Raw genomic sequence first — 21840 nt, forward strand, 5'->3', positions numbered from 1 at the left:
GTACATACTATGTATTTGCTTTCGTGACACTGTGAGATATAAATTAAATCTATAATAAAGTAGAACCGAGGGTTTAACATTGTGATACGGTAGAAGTTTTTATCAAAAAGAAATAGGACAAATAGATAGCAATCTTTTTGTACGTAATAGTTAAATGATCAATATATATATATAGGACTTGTGTCGTAAATGATGATTTATCAGCAGTTTGAAGTTTTGTCTGAGTCAAATAGTTTATAGCAAAGAGTGAAATTAAATTTATTATTATAAGATTTTGAATTATTTGAAGCACTTTAAGATTATTAAAAACGCACCAATGTATATAAAGCGTTCGTCGTACTACTATTAGGCAAAAACATAAAGGCAACAGTATTAAACCGCTGTTCGAAATTCATTAATCGATTGAGAAAAAAATAATCTTTCCAAATCTTTAGTTTTAATGCTTTTTAAGTTCTCTCTTGTTTTGGCTGTTCAAATTTTTTTGAATCGAGCGCCACTGATGAATGTGTATATAGATGAAACGCACATAAGACGTACACAATATTTAACCTAGTATCTATGATAATTTTTTTAATCCTTCTTTTGTTTACCCTTTCTTAGGGAATGTGACCTTTTGCCAACACTTGTCGTCCGTCGTCTTCATTTGTCCGTCCTGAAACTGCTAAAACAAATTTAACAAAACCTTAGCTGAATGATTCTAATGTCATCTAGAATGAAGTTTAAAGTTTTATTTTCTTTCTGTTTTCTCAGAAAACATTGCCACCATGGATAAAAATAGAACATAGGGTAAATTGCAGTTTTTGACTTTTATTCGAAAAACCAAAGCGTTTTGATAAAATCAGACAGAAGTTCAAGTGTTCATTAGGTTAATTTCTACCTGCTTTGAAATTGTAATCCAGGTTGGGTATCTGATTTTTAGGTTTGCCCCTGAATTGACAATTTTATAGAGATTTTGCGGTTTTTGATTATTATTTTGAATATTATAATAGATACAGCATTGACTCACCTTACTTTTGCAGACAGTCAATGTATGATTCTGATATTTACATGTAACAAGAAAAATAACCAAGGGCAATTCTCGAATAAATTAAAAATTACTACATATAAAGTAGATTTTGCAGTATGAAAAAATTGCTAACAGGCATTTAAACAGTTCATGGCGAGGACGGTACTTTTAATAACTATATGATGATTGGAAATGAATTATATGATAGTAATAATGAAGTCATTTTAGTCTCTTGTGGATACTTGTATACAACATCTTCTTTTTTTATAATCAATATTATTAAAAAAAGCAAAAAAAGTTCAACTTCAGTATGTCTCTATGCTAGTCACTAGCAGATGCAGCTGCTATCTTATTTGCGGTATAAATGCAATATAACTAATAATAGTAAAGCCCATTATGCATTGATAAGTAAATCATCTGTCGGGCAATTTATATATATATAACGTCAGGTTCTTCGCTTTACGATTGCTCATAATCACACGAGATTACATAAGCTTGAATCTAAGTACACATATATTCTTTATTAAGTCTCCCAAACAAAGTTTGGAGACTTATTGTTTTTGCTCAGTTCTTATTATTTTTATTATTCTTTTTCTACCTCTTCTTCTTCCGCCACTTTAAAAAATGAACTTGTCCGCAGCGTTTCTCCAAAATCGCTTGTCAGATTGACTTAGGATTTCATAAAATGGTAGACTAATATGTCTAGGTGAGCCATCAATCTTTCGTTTGTGCATTGGGGTCTATTAAGGGGTATTTTGGGGAGTAGAAAGGAGGGAGGAATAGGGGTAGAACCCTATGGGATTTAATTTTCTAAAATTTTCAAATGAATATAACTTGAAAACTGTAAGTGATAGATTCATGCAGTCTTCAGAAATGATTATAGGAAAATAAAACAAATCACATGAAATATAAGGGGAGTCCCTTTATTGAGGTGGTGTAATATTCGTTTATTTCAGTTTCTTATGTTCAGCATATTAAATTTAATCTGTCTTCTCGACATGAACATTTTCAATTATTGTTTTTACAGATGAAATGAGACACCTTTTAATACTTTCCCTATAACCCACACACTAACTCGTAATTTTGGTTTCATGTTAGTTCCATTATATACATTACGCATTGTAAGTCTCCCAAACAAAGTTTGTAGACTTATTGTTTTTGCTCATTTCTTCTTTTTTACTATTGAAATGGGTGCCGCTCGCCTGGCAATGGGGGAAGTATGCCATCCGCTATTGCTTGCAATGAAAAATCTAGTTCTTCTTTTTCTTTCTCCGCCACTTTTATAAGATGAACTTATCCGCAACGGTTCTCCAAAATGTCTTGTCATATTAACGTAGGGTTTCATAACATGTCTAGAATAGCCATCAATCTTTCGTTTGTGCATTGGGGTCTATAAAGGGGTATTTTGAGGGGCAACAAGAAGGGAGGGGATTACTATAGAACCCTATGGGATTTTATTTTTCCAGATTTTCAAATGACTGTTACTTGAAAACTGTAAGTGATAGATACATGCAGTCTTCAGAAATGATTATAGGAAAATAAAACAAATCACATAAAATATAAGGGGAGTCCCTAGGGGGTCATCCCCACCCCTTCAATTTGAGAATATGCTTTTATTTTGTAAACAGTCCAGATCCCCACCCCTAAACACTTCGGTGTTGACATGAATATCAATAATGTGGTCATTTTTATAAATTTCCTGTTAGTAAAACTTTGAATTTTTTGAAAAACTAAGGATTTTCTTATCCCAGGCATAGATTACCTTAGCCGTATTTGGCACAACTTTTTGGAATTTTGGTTCCCCAATGCTCTTCAACTTTGTACTTGTTTGGTTTATAATATTTTGATTTGAGCGTCACTGACGAGTCTTATGTAGACGAAACGCGCGTCTGGCGTACTAAATTATAATCCTGGTACCTTTGATAACTAACTAAACCATATATATTCTTGAATGGGAAGATAAAACAAATCAAATGAAATTAAAGGGAGGTCCCCGGGGGTCATCCCCACCCCGTTCAAAATGAGAATGTGCTATTATCTTGTAAACGGTCCAGATCCCCACCCCTAAACCATATAAATTATTGTAGGGGACAATAAAACAAATGAAATAAAATAAAAGGGAAGTCCCTAGGGGTTCACTCCACCCCCTCTTGTTTAAAGACTTGTAAACGGTAAACATCCCCATCCCTAAACCATATATATATTCTTGTACTGGAAAATAAAACAAATCACATGAAATTAAATGGAAGTTCCTGGGGGTCACCCGCCCCGTTCAATTTGAGAATGTACTATTATCTTGTAAACGGTCAAAATCCCCACCCCTAAACAATATATATTCTTGTAGGGGACAATTAAACAAATGAAATGAAATAAAAGGGAAGTCCGGAGAGGGTCACCCCAACCCCTATTAATTGAAAACTTGTAAACGGTCAACATCCCCACCTCTAAACCATATATATTCTTAAATGGGACAATAAAACAAATGAAATGAAATATAAGGAAAGTCCCTAGGGGGTCACCCCACCCCCTCTTGTTTAAAAACTTGTAAACGGTAAACATCCCCACCCCTAAACCATATATATTCTTGTATGGGAAAATAAAACAAATCACATGAAATTAAATGGAAGTTCCTGGGGGTCACCCCACCCCGTTCAGTTTGAGAATGTACTATTATCTTGTAAACGGTTAAAATCAACACCCCCTTAACCATATATATTCTTGTAGGGGACAATTAAACAAGTGAAATGAAATAAAAGGGAAGTCCGGAGAGGGTCACCCCACCCCTATTGTTTGAAAACTTGTAAACGGTCAACATCCCCACCCCTAAACCATATATATTCTTAAAGGGGACAATAAAACAAATGAAATGAAATATAAGGGAAGTCCCTAGGGGGTCACCCCACCCCCTCTTGTTTAAAAACTTGTAAACGGTAAACATCCCCAACCCTAAACCATATATATTCTTGTATGGGTCTATAAAGCTAATCAAATGAAATTAAAGGGAAGTGCCTGGGGTCTCCCCCACACCGTTCAATTTGAGCATGTGCTATTACCTTGTAAACGGTCCAGATCCCAACCCCTAAAGCATATATATTCTTGTAGGGGACAATAAAACACATGAAATGAAATAAAAGGGAACTCCCGAGGGGTCACCCCACTCCCTCTTATTTGAAAACTTGTAAACGGTCAAAATCCCCACCCATAAACCATATATACTCTCGTAGGGGACAATAAAACAAATCAAATGAAATGTAGATCAAGTCCTTGGGGGTCACCACCACCCCCTCCGGTTTGAAAACTTGTAAATGGTGGAGATCCCTACTCGAAAGCCATATATATTCTTGTATGGGACAAAAACATCAAATAAAATGAACATGGGACCATATGAATGGGGAGTTATGGGAGCTTTGTTTGGGAGACTTTTTAACAGCATCCTGTTACAATTACTTCTTGTTGTGATGTGAACTTTGTCTAGTACTTAACAATTTTAGATAAACCTTTTCTTTATTCCAAGGAAGTTGACAGCATTTTGCGAGCACATCATAACATGCATCGTTTTGCTGACTGTAGATTTCCTCATCCAGACGGGGAAAATTCAGATGACGAGAAAGAAGGAGACGATTCCCAGCAAGTTATTCTTGCGTTACTATGGACACACCACGAATATTTTGAACCGAAGTCATTATCACGTGCACAGGCAGAGTACAACTTTTATCGTCTGCTGCAAAAACAATGGCGACGTACTGTAAGTTTGTAAATATAAGTTAAATGTAGCATATAAATTATAGACAATACAGTCCATTCTGGTTATCTGCATAGCCAAATTATGCAATAAAACCGAGTATGCTTATATCCAAATTGCCAAATTACACAGCCAAGTAACATCAATAGAATAGATCAGAGAAGATCCGTAAAGGAAATTCCTGAAGAAAGATGAATGTTACCATTTTATTTTCATTTAAAACTCATTTTCAATATATCAATCGCTTTATAATGCCTGAAGGACACACCTAAACTCAAACAAAAAGTACAGAACAGAGGTTTATAGAGGGCGTTCAGTAACTTTTTTTTAGAGACATTGGGATTATGCTGTTTATTTCTCAGGGGTTAAGGTGTTGCCAATCAAATTGTTGGGAACATGATGTAATTATACTGTGAAGGCAAAACATTATTTTTGGGGAATTCTGGATTTGACAATAATTTTTCTCCTACCCCCTCAGGGGCGGATCCAGCCATTTTAAAAAGGGAGGGTTCCCAACCCAGTACAAAAGGGGGTGCGGGGTGCGTGTGAGTGGGGTTCCAATCATATGTACCCATTGAAATGCATTGATCTTCACATTCAACATATATATCTAAACATGTTGAATGTTCCTAAAACCAATCAAAGTTGTATAAATGTACATGTAAATATGCACTTGTATAACATGTATAAGGTCGATTTCTATCCGACGCAATTCATATATTAAACACTGGTCTGAATGATGCCTTATTGTACCCCACACAACGAAGTTGCAGAGGGTATTATGTTTTTGAGCTGTCTCTCCTTCAGTCCTGTTCTTGTCATCAGAACTTCTCTGAAACATTTTGTGAAACCACACAACAGAATTTCATGAAACCTTTTAAATAATAAGGACATACTATATGTAGATGTGCATATTGACAGGAAAATATCATTCAGGTTTTTTTCTATGAGTTATGCCCCTTTGAACTTATTTCCTTCAATATACTACTGCAACAGTTTGTCATTGCAACTCCTCTGATACTTCACAACAGAATTTCATGAAACCCTTTAGATTGTAAGGACATACTATCTAGATGTGCACATTGAGTATTATCAACAGGAAATAAGAATTCAATTTTTTATTCTTACTGTTAATTTATTTGTCCAGTGACAATGCTGGGGCATGGGGAATGCAGGCAGAAACCAGTGGTTGAAATAGAACAAAACAATTGAAGCTCTTTGTTAGAGAAGGCGATAAATGCTCACTGTAATGTTTACTATAGTGACCAAAATTTTAAAAGTTAATAGAAGCAAATAAGATGACAATTTTCTTCTCAATTACGAAGTGTTTTATTTTAAAAACACCATTTGCATAAGTTTTTAATTTATCTAGTACATAGTTAAGCAAAATAATTAGATATCAAATCAGGCCTGGGGTAATGGTAATTTGTAATTGTAATGCATTGTAATATTACATTTTTTTTTATGTAATGCAAAGTAATTTGTAATGCACATTTTCTGCATTACAATTACATGTAATGTAATGATTACTTTTGTTAAAAATCAATGTAATGCCTCCATTACTGTACATTACTGTACATTACTGTACATTACTTTTCATAACAAATTTGTAAAATACATGAAATTGAAGAATAGTGTAAAATAGAAATAAAATATTAACAAAAACACAAGAAAGTATTGAATAAAAGTATTGTCAAAGTTAATTACTGTATTAAATAAATTGCATCAAACATTAACACAATATTAAGGTAAGAAATGTAAAATTGTTAAAATCATCTAGTCTTAATCTTGGTTTCTGATATTGGTATAAAAAGATATTGGGAATATATTGTTGTTTACGTGGTCTATGAAAAAATCTTCTAAAAAAAATATTAAACAAAACTATATAGATGGATCTATAAATGGAAAAAATATGAAGATGAAACTTTTGTATTCTATACACACCTTACATGTATTTCAATGAAAGATTGAATATGTTAATCAATATTTTTACACCAAACTGGGGTTTGAGTCCTGTCTTTGTTGTTATTTACCTAATTAATATCAAAATGTTTTTATTGCAATCAAATCTTCTCAACTTACACCCCAGCTCTATTGTTATACTTCATAGTTTCTATTTTGGAAACACGTGTAAAATGAATAGATCTATTGTTACGAATAACAATGGATTTTGACCACAGGCTGTGACAAGCGGGGTTTCTGGAAACCCCTGCTTTTACATCCCGCAAACAAAGTCCATTGTTATTTGTAACAATAGAAATTGATTATTCTTTAAATAGCATGAACACAAGAAATTACTTACAGTGTTCACTACAAATTGTTTCAAGATACTAAAAAAACAATTTAATAAGGAAATTCCAATAGCGAAAAAAAAAAATTAAGCATTTATTTTTAATTAAAAAAATCCTTCAATTACTCCTTTGCTGAAAGTAATACTTTTTTATCCCAGTCATATGTTTCTATTATAAAAAAAAAGGGGGATCCTAACTCTCAACCCTGAACCCCCCCCTCCCCCCGCCGTTATCCAGTGGCCGATCCAGGGTAGGGGTTCCGCTGGTTGGACAAGATTTAAAGGATAAATGTATTTGACTTATTTGAACCCCCGCCCCATTCTTTTGAGTTGGGAACCCCAGCTGGATCAGCCCCTCTTCCACAAAAGAGAGAGTTACCAAAATAGTAAATCGTGTATCTTTGTTTGCTGAGCGTGCCTGGAAGTCGGGTTTCTATTGCAGACACACTTATCCCTTTGTAGGTCCGAATATGAATGTTTATTCATTCTCCAGAAGAGGGGGACTTTTTTTCCCTTATAAAACCGTAAAATAGAAAATATAGTTATGATTACCTTTATTAAACTGTTACAGGTAAGTACTTTGGTTTATAATATTGCCTTTATCTTTTAAATTAGTCTCATCTACCAAATCAAACGCTTGCTAAGAAATGTCGTCGTCTCATACCCTTCCATATTGACAACTGCATACAAGGAGCATGACATATTTTTTTTGTTTTTAATATGAATACACGATACGGTCAACCTTGACCTGCTGATCCATGTCAATCCAAGGATTTATTTGGAATATGCAAAGCAACCTTGACATTGTTAAAACGTACTCACTTGTCAAAATGTGAACGAAAATAACCAAAAAAGGTTACTAGTGGGTTTTCATGTAATAACAAAAAAATCTTTAAAATCATGGTTTGATATTGTCAATCAAATATATGCCATCGTTTTTTTTTCCATTTGATAATCAATATTAACAATATAGAGTTAATAATGGGGTGCAAGTTAGTTATACACCTCGGGATATGGCCTCCGGCCGACGGGGTTTCTTATCCAGACATACCTTTCCCTCGGTGTATAACTATTACTTATGTTTGTCTTCACAGAGCCCTTAGGTATTTAACAAGATAATCCTTTAATGACACATTTATTATATCTCTTTGAAATCCCTTTATGATGTCTTAATGATTAAGTGATCAATGATAAAAGAAAAATTATATGATAATTTATTTATTTTTCACCACTGAAGAAACTTTAAAGTGACTTTTTCATGCCTCCTACTACTCCACTAAAGAGTAGACACAGGTTTGGTGCAGTACATGATTTTGACATTTACTTGTCAGAGCCATGTGAAGAAATGTCAATCAATCCACTGGAATACTTGAAGTCAAATTCAGTGCATTTTTCTAAAGCTTATACAGCTATATCAAGTATTTAGCCATTTCCTCCACATCAGCTCCTGTTGAAAGGCTTTTTAGTATTAATTGCCGGAGAGGTGTAAATACCTGATCATTGTTCTCTTAATGACAGCATGTTTGAAACACTTATGATAATAAAGAGCAATGGACATGTAAATTTACCAGTATTTGTACTCTTGTGTCTATAACACCCCCTATATATATGTAGTATTATGTACATTTACATGTACCCCAGTAATAATTTCTTATAAAAATATGTTTTTGAAATGTTTTTAGTTTTTATATTGAAAAAGTAATGTGTAATGTAATGCATTACTCAGGCAAAGTAATTATAATGTAATGCATTACATGTGAGAAAAAATGTTATTGTAATTGTAATGGAAGAATCACAAAGTAATTGTAATGTAAAGCATTACATTGCAATGTAATGACCCCAGGTCTGTATCAAATCGACGACATGGGTATCTTTCAAGTTGAATGTAGAAAATGCATAACCTCCAATTTTTTTTTTTACCATGGACGGAAAATATATTTATCTATTATTTCAGTAATTGTCTTGTCTGCCCTTCCATTATGTGACTCAAGAAAAAATTCCAAAAAATGAGTAACAATTGTATCAAAAAGAGAAAATCGTGTGCACCTTTTTATGTTAGGGCGTGTTTGAGTTTAATATTTAGTCTTACTATTATACAAAACAAGAATATTTCATACATCTTCTTGCTTCAGATTCTATCATTTTTATATATCAAAGCTACAGGTTGACTTTATAACATAAAAAAATCACAGTACTAAAAGAAGAAATATATGGGTCAAGTGAAATATCTATCCAATGAATCACAAAAACAGAGTAGGTATGTTCGAAAAGCTATTTTTTTTACTAAAAGTACTTGACAACAGTCTTTCAAGTTGGATGATGAAAATGCATATCTTTGAAAAATTATAATTTTTTATGTGCGATAACTAGGGTTTATAGTCTTCAACCACTAAAAAAATCTAGTCTGCCATTCAACGAAATTTTTAATTAGATTTTTTTTTAAATGTTTATGAATTTTTAAAATTCCAACTGACAACCGATCAGACAATAGTCTTAAGTTGACTCAGTGCAGACAAGTTCATTAACTGATGCTCATTAGCTAGTTGGTACATTTGTCTTTTATAATACAACTGACATATAAGATTGGTAATGGTGCAATGTGGATACATTTATTGGTTTCAAAGAGCAAAATTGGCAGCGCGTCATCCCTACATATGGTACCTATTTCTACGATTGTGAAAATAAACTGGCGAAATGGGGAGATAATTTTGACAAAGTAAAATCCTGACTGTCTGTGAGCCTGTTCACTAAGGTTCTTTAATTTTATTATGTATCAAATTTTCTATGTTTTTTGCAGATTTGAAAAATAAATTCAAAGTAACTAAATTAAAAGTTAGAATATATTGCTTCACTTACATGTTGCGTCATGCTTAAAAAACAGCTCAAATCCAGTGAAGTCTTATTTGATAAATCTTGGATAAAAAGAATAATCTAATTTCCTCAAATAAGTAAAAGTAACTGTATTTTTTCCAATTATAATTCAATTCTCATAAATCTGATAGAAAATGTGTTATAATGTTTAATTTCTGTTTGTTTGTTTGTCAAGATTTTACTCAGCTGTAATTACAGATCTAGAGTTTAACATGATTTCTAGATTTAACATATTACTTTTGTTTACAGACTAGAAGAGTAAAAATGGATGATATAAAATACCCACCATTTGACATGAAGGATTTTAGGGGTATACCAAGAAATCGACCTTTGTATGCTGCTATATGCACAATACTAGACCATTCAAAAGATAAAAATGTTAAAGAAGCTGCAGCTAAAGCAGCAGAAGAATATCAGAAACTCACTATATTGGAGCAGCATATGCTTTCACAGAACATGATGCAAACTGTAAGTTTTTGTTTCATTTTACAGATGAGACTGCAACCTAGATGTATAAAAAAAACAAAAACATTTTGTTCTACTGTAAATATAGAAAATGCTATTCACTTTTACGGCTAAAACAGTGCCACTTTACTACTACATTTTGTAAAAATAATATATCCTAGAATAGAAAGTTCATATGCACTTCTATTTTTTTTTGAAGCTCAAAATGTAGGGATTGGCAGTAAATGTTTAACATTCATCTGCCCCAAACTTAGGAAAAAAACGCAGATATCTGTGAAAGGAGTAGGTCCGGTAAGAACCCTTTTTGGCCCCAAAATATAGCAGTTTTACAAAATTGTTAAAATGTAAACTTTTAGTTATTTATTGGATAGTAGAATGGTTCCGCTACATAAATATTGGCTGTTTTTGGCAATACAGTGCACATATATTGAGTACTAGCACCATTAAGTCATGCTAAATTACTGAAATCATCAAAATTCAAGCATTTTAGTTAAATTTTAGACGGTTTCCGTGTAAAACGAAAGTGGCCGCATTTGTGTTCATCCAAAATATTAAAATGGAAGTTGTATTTGATGAAAATACATAACATATATAAAGATTGAGGATGAACACAGATGTGGCCACTTTCGTTTTTGACAAAAACCATCTGAAAAGTGACATTTTTTCGCATATTTGGTAGATTTTTCATATTTAAGCTTGAATCGGATCGTTTTTTATGACTAAATGAGTTAAAATCTTTCACAAATAATAATTGAATCAAATGAAATAGACACTTAAGTGTTTAAAAAGTGGTCAAAATCTTTCGTCAGATGAAACTGAAATTTGAGGCCAAAATAGGTCCTTACTGGACTTACTCCTTTGACAAAATTGTTCAGATTTGAACAAATTGAAGGACCAAGGAAAACATAGGAGTGTTGGTGTCAACAAGCTCAATTTTCAAGTGAGATCTTTTAATTTTTTATATAAACATGTTAAAAAATTTTTGTTGTCAACAGATGCGCTCTTTTGTTTCCAGTGTCATGACCAAACATTCAATGGGAATTTATCTGATTTTATTGCATTTTCAAAAGCTCAAAATGAGTGCTACTTGTGAGGTCATGCATAAAATGCAAGTACCGCTTATCTTTAAACGAAATAAATATTATTTTAGTCATTGTTTTAGCTATTATATAGGAAAATAAATCCTATTTTGAAATTCAAACTAGAAATAGGGGCCATATTGGGGCCTTATTAACCTACTCCTCATCAAATCTACCAAAACTTAGGTTTTCATGAATAAAAAGTAATCCACAGTAAGTAATTTTTATTTGACATTTTATAATTGTTTAAATTTATCTGCAGATCCCACAAGGTATAGACATAGAACAAGGGCAATATAAAGAAATTGTCAGTGAAATGAAATCTAGATTTAAGAAATCAGAGAGTAAACCACTTAGAGCAATAGACAAATTCAAAATGCTTCCATTGTTTGAGTATCTTAAGCTTAAAGAAACAATCACAAGCCAAAGAAATCAGATCGAGGATCTAGCTAGCAGGTAAGTTGTTATGCCCCGTCTACGATAGTAGTAGGGGCATTATGTTTTCTGGTCTGTGCGTCCGTTCGTCTGTTCGTTCGTCTGTTCGTTCGTCTGTTCGTTCGTCCGTCTGTCCCATGTCAGGTTAAAGTTTTTGGTCGAGGTAGTTTTTGATGAAGTTGAAGTCCAATCAACTTGAAACTTAGTACACATGTTCCTTATGATATGATCTTTCTAATTTTAAAGCCAAATTAAACTTTTGACCCCAATTTCACGGTCCACTGAACATAGAAAATGAAAGTGCATGTTTCAGGTTAAAGTTTTTCAGGTTAAAGTTTTTGGTCAAGGTAGTTTTTGATGAAGTTGAAGTCCAATCAACTTGAAACTTAGTACACATGTTCCTTATGATATGATCTTTCTAATTTTAAAGCCAAATTAAACTTTTGACCCCAATTTCACGGTCCACTGAACATAGAAAATGAAAGTGCATGTTTCAGGTTAAAGTTTTTGGTCAAGGTAGTTTTTGATGAAGCTGAAGTCCAATCAACTTGAAACTTAGTACACATGTTCCCTATGATCTGATCTTTCTAATTTTAATGCCTAATTATATTTTTTACCAATTTTCACGGTCCATTGAACATTGAAAATGATAGTGCGAGTGGGGCATCCGTGTACTTTGGACACATTCTTGTTTTTTTTTTAACAGGCAAGCTTCCAAAAAGATTGTTATCTTCTTTTTTATGCCCCACCTACGATAGTAGAGGGGCATTATGTTTTCTGGTCCGTGCGTCCTTTCGTCCGTTCGTCTGTTTGTTCGTCCGTCTGTCCCGCTTCAGGTTAAAGTTTTTGGTCGAGGTAGTTTTAGATGAAGTTGAAGTCCAATCGACTTCAAACTTGGTACACATGTTCCCTATGATATGATCTTTCTAATTTTAATGCCAAATTAGAGATTTTACCCCAATTTCACGGTCCACTGAACATAGAAAATGATAGTGCGAGTGGGGCATTCGTGTACTGAGGACACATTCTTGTTTTTATAATAATTGAAAAACCAACATTTTTTTGCTGGCAATTTAGTTATTGCACTTTCCCATGTAGAAAATTCAGTTGCCATAATTTAATCTAGAAAGCTAAATTAATCAACGAATGGTTGACTTTAGAAAAAGAAATTTAAAGGTTCCACAGAGAACAAGAGCATATATGTTTATACAACGGGACATGTGAACTTGCAAACATTTAAATACAATGCAATTGCTCATCAGGAACCTCTTGTTTGATTTTGAACATGTATTTCTCCCATACTCAGAAAGAAAAACAAGTTTACATGTTAAGACCCATTGGTAGCCTTCAGCTGTTTTTTTTGCTCTTTGGTCGGGTTGATTTCTTCTTGGTACATTCCCCATTTCCATAATGTTTAATAGGTTGAGTGGTATTGCCAGTCAGCAGTTGGCTGATGGGGACCCTGAATTTACAGATCTTGGAGACAAGAATAGACCACAGGAACTTGGAGAGAGATTTGCTGAGCTATTTGACGAGACATGGTCCAGTGCCTATGAATCATTGAAGCCTAAAGGTATTGATGATGACGAGAGCGATGAAGGATCAATGGATATCTTACAACAAATTGTTAAGGTAAGTACTATTTTTATGCCTCACATAAGAGCATAATGTTTTTATGCCCCACCTATGATAGTAGAGGGGCATTTTGTTTTCTGGTCTGTGCCTCCGTTCGTCTGTCCGTCTGTGTGTCCGTCCGTCTGTCCCGCTTCAGGTTAAAGTTTTTGGTCAAGGTTTTTGATGAAGTTGAAGTCCAATCAACTTGAAACTTAGTATACATGTGCCCTATGATATGATCTTTCTAATTTAAATGCCAAATTAGAGTTTTGACCCAAATTTTACGGTTCACTGAACAAAGAAAATGATAGTGCAAATTTCAGGTTAAAGTTTTTGGTCAAGGTAGTTTTTGATAAAGTTGAAGTCCAATCAACTTGAAACTTAGTGTACATGTTCCCTTCCATAACATCATTCTAATTTTAATGCCAAATTAGAGAGTTTATTCCAATTTCACGGTCCACTAAACACAGAAAATGAAAGTGCGAGTGGGGCATCCGTGTACTGTGTACACATTCTTGTTTAAAATTTGCGTCTATCCGTCTGTCTGTCCTGCTTCAGGTGAATCTTGAAAACTACAATCAAGAGAAACTTTAAAAGCAAAATTGGGTCAGGAGACCAACATTGTCATCATCAACATGATCAAAGGACTTGCGATGAAAACAGTACAAAACAAAGAAAGAAGCACACTCTAAAAAAGTACCATGAAAAATGTAAAATGTTATAACATATCAAAATAATATTGCTGAAACTTACTCAACAATTTCAAAGAATTTTTCTGCCAATCTGAAATCATGATGTCAACAGTCAAATATTAGTTGATATACTGCATTAAAGGTTTTATATTTTTTGGGGGACTTTTTTGCAGGTTATTTATGACGTCTGTCAAGAAATATCACAGGACCAGATACAGAGACTAATTAAAGAAATGATACCTCCAGTTGTAGATCCCACTAGTGGCAATCCAAAGTCGGAGGTAATTATGTGTTCAAGTCATATGAAACCTCAAATTAAAAATAAATGATGCATATGATTTTTATAAATAAATGGCTGGTTTACATTATAAAACTTATGTACATATTATACTTTTTTTCTGAAGAAAATTCTTTAATTACACATCCAGTTGAAGCTATCTGGAACCCTGTTTAAACAATGCATCATGCATGATACTTTTTAATGAGACATTTTTAAACCATCGTAAATATATATAAACAAAAATATATAAAGAGATTGTAAGTTTCTCAGGAATAATTGAAAATAGTGTAGCTTTTGAAATTCGGTAAATTTTAGTCTCAAAAACTTTGAACTTAAACTATCACTCAAACAGAAAAAAAAAACAACACATAAAACTTTCTTTGAATACAAGTCCATAAAGATCTAAACTTGAGTTACAATGGTCAAATGAAAAAAAAAACATGCACCAAAAGCAGTGGGTGTTGGCACATTGATCAAACAACAATATGACTTAGTTTGATATGAGTAGTTACTGCTCACCCCGACCAGGCATTAAGTATTGCTCAGTTTTTATTCAAAGCTTTTTCTTTTGAGTGTTATTTTATCCTTTATTTGTATAATTTGATTGTTTTTTTTAGAGGTTTGAACATTCATCAACTACTATTTCCATTGTTTAAAAGTATCGTGACTTTATGTTGTATTTAAATATAACTGTTACTGATCACTTATGATTGTTAAAATGTTTTTATAGGGATATCCAGCAAGTGAGCAAATGAGGGCTAAGACAGAACAGATGGCCAGAGAATATAGGAAGCTTGTCGCCCTGGCTACTGTCAAAGTGATGCAAACGGTATTTCATACTCATTTTTATTTAGTATATATCTGGACATAGACTTCTCAGAAACAAAATTTAATTTTTCTCCCCACCTACGATGGTAGTAGGGACAATATGTTTTCTGGTTGGTGAGTCTGATTTTTCGTTCATACGATCGTCCATCTGTCCCACTTCAGGTTAAAGTTTTTGATTTAGGTAAGTTTTTGATGAAGTTGAAGTCCAATCAATTTGAAAATTAGTACACATATTCCTTTTGATGGGAGCTAACCAAAGGTCAAGGTTCACTTATGGCATAAAATGGAATAAAATACTTAATCATAAAAAAACAAAAAGGTCTCAATTTTGGTTCATAGATGGGTCTTTTCAAAAGTCTTAATGCTAAGTGTACATAATACTCTCCAAAGTAAGCCCATTTTGGACATTTTGTCAAAATATGATTATTTTGTGCATTTTGCAGACCTAAATGATTAAGAAACACCTTGGCTGCCACCTACGAGCCAAAATGTGTTGTAACCAAAAGATTCCAATTTTTTTTTTTATAGATTTCATAAAATATAAAAAAAAATTGAATCGTAGATTGTGGCCAATGTTAATTATGCCAAAACAATTAAAATCATGGAAAAAGGACCTAATTGACCTTTTACAGGGTCATAGCTCCAGAAATTGTATAGGAAAGTGCCCAAAAAAATTATTTTATGTTAAAAAGACCGAAAACATTGCTGTATTAATTGCAAATAGTTCTGCAAAATCAGACATTATATATCTATATACTCAGCACATTTTAACCCAAAAGTTCTTAATGTTGTCTTTAGATGTTTTTAATGAAATATTTATGAAAACTTCCACAATGAAATCAATTTTTGATTCTGATTGGCTTGATATTAGTAATTTTCTTCTTTGAAGCATAAAAGCTAGTCTAGAATTAGCAAATATGTTGATATTTTATAGATATATGTTTTATATACAATGTGTTTAGCAAAAAGAATAAAACATTCAAACGCTTTTTTGCAGGAAATATTTGAAAATCATATCAAGGAAAAACTTTTAAAAGGTGACCAAATAAGTAAAGAACTGGTATCCTATGTAGAACAATGTGTTGACCTTATCTGGTACATGTGTATTCAACAACCACCTATGGAAATAAGATGGGCTGTTAAAGGTGAAAAGTTCAATAAAGAACAATTCAGGTTTTCAGGAAGAAAAGGAAAGAAATACAGAATGACTGTCTGGCCTGCTGTATTTTTACATAAAGAGGGACCATTGGTAGCACCAGGTTATGCTGTACCTGATAAATAAAAATCCATGAACACATTTGTAAACATGTAGACAAAAGTTGTTTTTAATTGTAGACTCATATTTAATTATATAGACTGTAATGTGATGGGTGGTCACTTTTCTATAAAAAAAAACCTGTTACAGGTTCTTAATCTTTATCTAATAAAAGATTGTTTTTTTCTAATTGTCTTGGTGGTCAGTGTTTATTATGTGTTAGAAGAAGACAACATCACTTTATGATGTCCACAAGCTTGGGAATCTAAATTTTGTTTACATAATATAAAATTGAAATTGAGAATGGAAATGTGAGAATGTGTCAACAACACAACCAAAGAGTAGATAACAGCAAAGATTGCTTCAGCAAAGTCTGCTTCAGAACTTAATTTTGTTAAAAGCATTATAAGGTTTATAAATAAAAATTATTCTAAGTCTATATGCTGCACTTCAGTGTATATGTGATGAAATTACAGCAACAATGTTAATGCAACAGATGCACATTTTATTATCTGTATTATCGTAAACCAATGTAAAATGGTATAGAGACACATATACAAATAAATTAACATACATACATAGTATCTATTTTAAATACAAATGTAAAGTAGAGGCATAAAGTGGTTACCCAGAAGATTCTAGGGCAGTAAATATCTTTTCAATGATCCTCCAGGATAAAAAAGATAATTTCAAAGTTTTATAAGTGATAATTCAGATTTAACCAGGGAAGATGGCTGTGCAATGAACAAACGTCTTTCTGTTTGGTACATTTAACATACATTTTCCTCTTCTTGCATAAGAAAAGCAAATAAGACATTGATATAAGATTAAGTAAAAATTTCTTTATATAGTGACTATTCTTGAGGGTCAACTTATCCTCTGTTTTTCTGTCATATAAAAAGGGTCCATTGTGAAATGTTTTGAGTTCATCATTTTGCTAGATTGAAGACATTTTCATTCACATGTTGCTCTAAAAAAAACTCTAGCATACTAAAATGTATTTCCTCAACACATTATACTGTTGTTTGCATACCTAGAAGTAAATTCCCATTAAAAAAAATCTGGTTCTTGGTTCAAGAAGGTACAGGTCATAATAAATGTTTTTTGTGTTAAAAACCTTAAATTGCTATAAAAAAATAGGAGGTGTGGTATGATTGCCAAACAACTTTCCATCAGTGAATAAAACAGCACATAGGAGTCACCACAAATTCTTCAATAAAACCCTTACACATACATAACCTAGTCAGTTTTAAAAGGGTCTGGACATGACAAATGTAAAACAATTTACAAGAAACTAATATCCTGATTTATGTTAATAACAATACATGAAAAAAAAAATGATATACATAAAATGAAATCCGGGTTACAAACTAAAACTAAGGAAGCGCATCAAATATAAGAGGAGAACTACGACCCAACTGAAACAAAACATTAAAATGTAACACACATAGAAACGAACTATAATATAACAATGGTAATTTTTCTGACTTGTTACAGTACATTTTAAGAAAAAAAATGGTGGGTTGAAACCCTTTGTGGCATGCCAAACCTCCCGCTTTTATGGCAATCTTAAATATAATATTAAAACGCCAACATTACATGACAGGACTACAATACAAATACATGGGAGAATATATAGGACAGAGAAACACACGAATGATAGAAAGTGTCCAGATTACTAGTGTGAAGGGAGTAGCACAGCCAATATCAATTAGTTCACTATGTAACGAAGTGGTTCAGCAAAATCTCACGGATAGATTACAGACCAATATATTTGTACAATATTACTTACAGTAATACTCCAACTTATATCTTATTAATAATCTACCTGGGTGGGTAAAACAAATACACAAATATAACACGAGTAAAGTTATGCTTTTCAAATTTAATTGTTAGATCAACAGTATGTTCCAACTATATTTTTATCTACTCAACAATGTAATCCAGACACCAATATATTATAACACTACAGTCTTTTTAGCTCACCTGGCCCAAAGGGCCAAGTGAGCTTTTCCAATCTCTTTGCGTCCGTCGTCCGTCATCTGTCGTCGTCGTTAACTTGTACAAAAATCTTCTCCTCTGAAACTACTGGGCAAAATTTAACCAAACTTGACCACAATCATCATTGGGGTATCCAGTTTAAAAATTGTGTCCGATGACCCGGTCAATCAACCAAGATGGCCGCCATGGCTAAAAATAGAACATAGGGGTAAAATGCAGTTTTTAGCTTTTAACTAAAAAACCAAAGCATTTAGAGCAAATCTGACATGGTGTTAAATTGTTTATCAGGTAAAGATCTATCTGCCCTGAAATTTTCAGATGAATCGGACAAGCTGTTGTTGGGTTACTACCCCTGAATTGATAATTTGAAGGAAATTTTGCTGTTTTTAGTTATTATCTTGAATATTATTATAGATAGAGATAAACTGTAAACAGCAATAATGTTCAGCAAAGTAAGATTTACAAATAAGTCAACATGACCGAAATGGTCAGTTGATCCCTTTAGGAGTTATTGCCCTTTATAGTCAATTTTTAACCATTTTTCGTTAATCTTAGTAATCTTTTACAAAATTATCCTCTGAAACAACTGGGCCAAATTAAACCAAACTTGGCCATATTCATCATTGGGGTATCTTGTTTAAAAATTGTGTCCGATGACCTGGTCAACCAACCAAGATGGCCGCTACGGCTAAAAATTTGAACATAGGGTTAAAATGCAGTTTTTGGCTTATAACTAAAAAAACAAAGCATTTAGAGCAAATCCGACATGGGGTCATGTTGTTTATCAGGTCAAGATCTATCTGCCATGAAATTTTCAGATGAATCGGACAAGCTGTTGTTGGGTTGCTGCCCCTGAATTGATAATTTGAAGGAAATTTTGCCGTTTTTTGGTTATTATCTTGAATATTATTATAGATAGATTTAACTCTAAACAGCAATAATGTTCAGCAAAGTAAGATTTACAAATAAGGCAACATGACTGAAATGGTAAGTTGACCCCTTTAGGAGTTATTGCCCTAAATAGTCAATTTTTAACAATTTTTCGTAAATCTTAGTAATCTTTTACAAAAATCTTCTCCTCTGAAACAACATAATTAAATCAAACCAAACTTGGCCACAATCATCATTTGGGTATCTAGTTAAAAAATGTGTGGCCTGACCCGTTCAACCAACCAAAATGGCCGCCACGGCTAAAAATAGAACATAGGGGTAAAATTCAGTTTTTGGCTTATAACTCAAAAACCAAAGCATTTAAAGCAAATCTGACATGAAGTAAAATTGTTTATCAGGTTAAAATCTTCCTACCCTGAAATTTTCAGATGATTCGGACAATCCGTTGTTGGATTGCTGCCCCTGAATTGGTAATTTTAAGGAAATTTTGCTGTTTTGGGTTATTGTCTTGAATATTATGATAGATCGAGATAAACTGTAAAAAACAATAAATTTCGTCAAAGTAAGATCTACAAATAAGTAAACATGACCGAAATTGTGAGTTGACCCCTTTTTGGAGTTATTGCCCTTTATAGTAAATTTTTAACCATTTTTTCGTAAATCTTAGTAATCTTTTACAAAAATCTTCTCCTCTGAAACTACTGGGCCAAGTTAATTATAGATAGAGATAATTTTAAGCAGCAAGAATGTTCAGTAAATTAAGATGTACAAACACATCACCATCACCAAAACACAAATTTGTCATGAATCCATCTGCATCCTTTGTTTAATTTTCACATAGACCAAGGCGAGCGACACAGGCTCTTTAGAGCCTCTAGTTTAATCCTTCTCCGGTTTAAATTATTCAAAAAGTAAACGTACAGATAAGTTATTTTATTATTGTGGTTATTTTAATATTGGTGTTATTTTAATTTTGTGGGTATTTTTATATTGTTTTAATATAAAAAAAAACATATACATTGAGTTAAGTCTGCCAATTGATATTTTATCGTATGTTTTTCTATGTTGTGATGTTATGCTATTGTTTCAGAAAAAGGGAGAAGGTTTGGATCCATTAAAACGTTTAATCCCGCTGCAAATGTTTGCACCTGTCCTAAGTCGGGAATCTGATGTACAGTAGTTGTCGTTTGTTTATGTAATATATACGTGTTTCTCGTTTCTCGTTTTGTTTATATAGATTAGACCGTTGGTTTTTTCCGTTTGAATGGTTTTACACTAGTAATTTTGGGGCCCTTTATAGCTTGTTGTTCGGTGTGAGCCAAAGCTCCGTGTTGAAGGCCGTACTTTAACCTATAATGGTTTACTTTTTAAATTGTTATTTGGATGGAGAGTTGTCTCATTGGCACTTACACCACATCTTCCTATATCTATGTAATACAAGGAATAAGAATGAGCTATAGCGGTCTAAAAACATTTTATGCCAGAAACATGATTATATTCCCAAACTGTTTTTGTAGAGAAATTTGAACACTTTCAAGAACATAATTTATCAAAAGCCGAATATTCAATATATCTCGCCACAAAAACAAATATGTTACTTCTTGGCTTGGATATCAGTAAATCAAAACAAATTTCAATTAAAAGGACTGCAAAATCTTATTAATTAATACCAATTGATTCATATCCGAACCTGGTCACTTCTCCCTTCAAAAGAAATATTGTCCGTAATACTGTCATTTTCAATATATCTCTCTTCTCCCCTTTGAATGAACATTTCATGCAGATAAATACACATAGGAAATCAATTAATGATCTTTTTTTAGTTTAATGTACACACATTTTATTCATACATATTCGTGTTCTAATCTTACAACATGTATTTTTGAAAATAGTATATAATAGAGAACTGCTATTGATTACGAATCCCATTTCAGAATTACTTCGAAATAAGACGACGTGGTATGAGTGCCAATAAGACAACTCGCAATCCAAGTCACACGGTGTAAAAAGTAAACAATCATATATCAAGTATGGCCTTCAACTCGGAGCATTGTCTTACATCGACAAGCAAGCTATGGTCCCAAAAAGATTACAATTATTCAAATATAAAACAAACAGTCTTTTCTATTTATAAATATATTCCCTTGTCGATAGTGATCATTTATCTATATGTATACCTGTCATGTAAAATTATCATCTAAGCGGTGTTTTAAACATTGCCATATAAGCAAGATGTTTGGCTAGCCATAAAACTAGGTTTAACCCATTTTTTCTTAAATGACTTATACCAAATCAGAAATATATGACAGTTAGTATAAAATTGTCCGTTTCTGTTTATGTTGACGTTTTTTTGTTGTAGTAGTTCATTGATTCTGTTTAATGAGTTCCCCG

General features: G+C 32.8%; 1 protein-coding gene across 6 annotated transcripts in view; it reads left to right on the forward strand.

Moving 5' to 3' along the window:
* The window catches only part of LOC139486261 (uncharacterized), a 91954-nt gene extending 75210 nt beyond the window's left edge, over positions 1-16744 (forward strand). For 2 of the 6 annotated variants that reach the window (XM_071271049.1, XM_071271048.1), the window contains exons 7-11: positions 11716-11909; positions 13310-13520; positions 14368-14475; positions 15205-15303; positions 16300-16744. In XM_071271049.1, coding sequence (XP_071127150.1) covers positions 11716-11909; positions 13310-13520; positions 14368-14475; positions 15205-15303; positions 16300-16584 — 897 coding nt within the window. In that variant the 3' untranslated portion in view covers positions 16585-16744. The remainder of the gene's footprint in view (positions 1-11715; positions 11910-13309; positions 13521-14367; positions 14476-15204; positions 15304-16299) is intronic. The other 4 variants (XM_071271051.1, XM_071271050.1, XM_071271053.1 and 1 more) reach the window with 2 other exon arrangements.
* The last annotated feature ends 5096 nt before the right edge of the window (positions 16745-21840 follow it).

The sequence above is a fragment of the Mytilus edulis genome, chromosome 8 (assembly GCF_963676685.1).
Source record: "Mytilus edulis chromosome 8, xbMytEdul2.2, whole genome shotgun sequence".
NCBI lineage: Eukaryota > Metazoa > Mollusca > Bivalvia > Mytilida > Mytilidae > Mytilus > Mytilus edulis.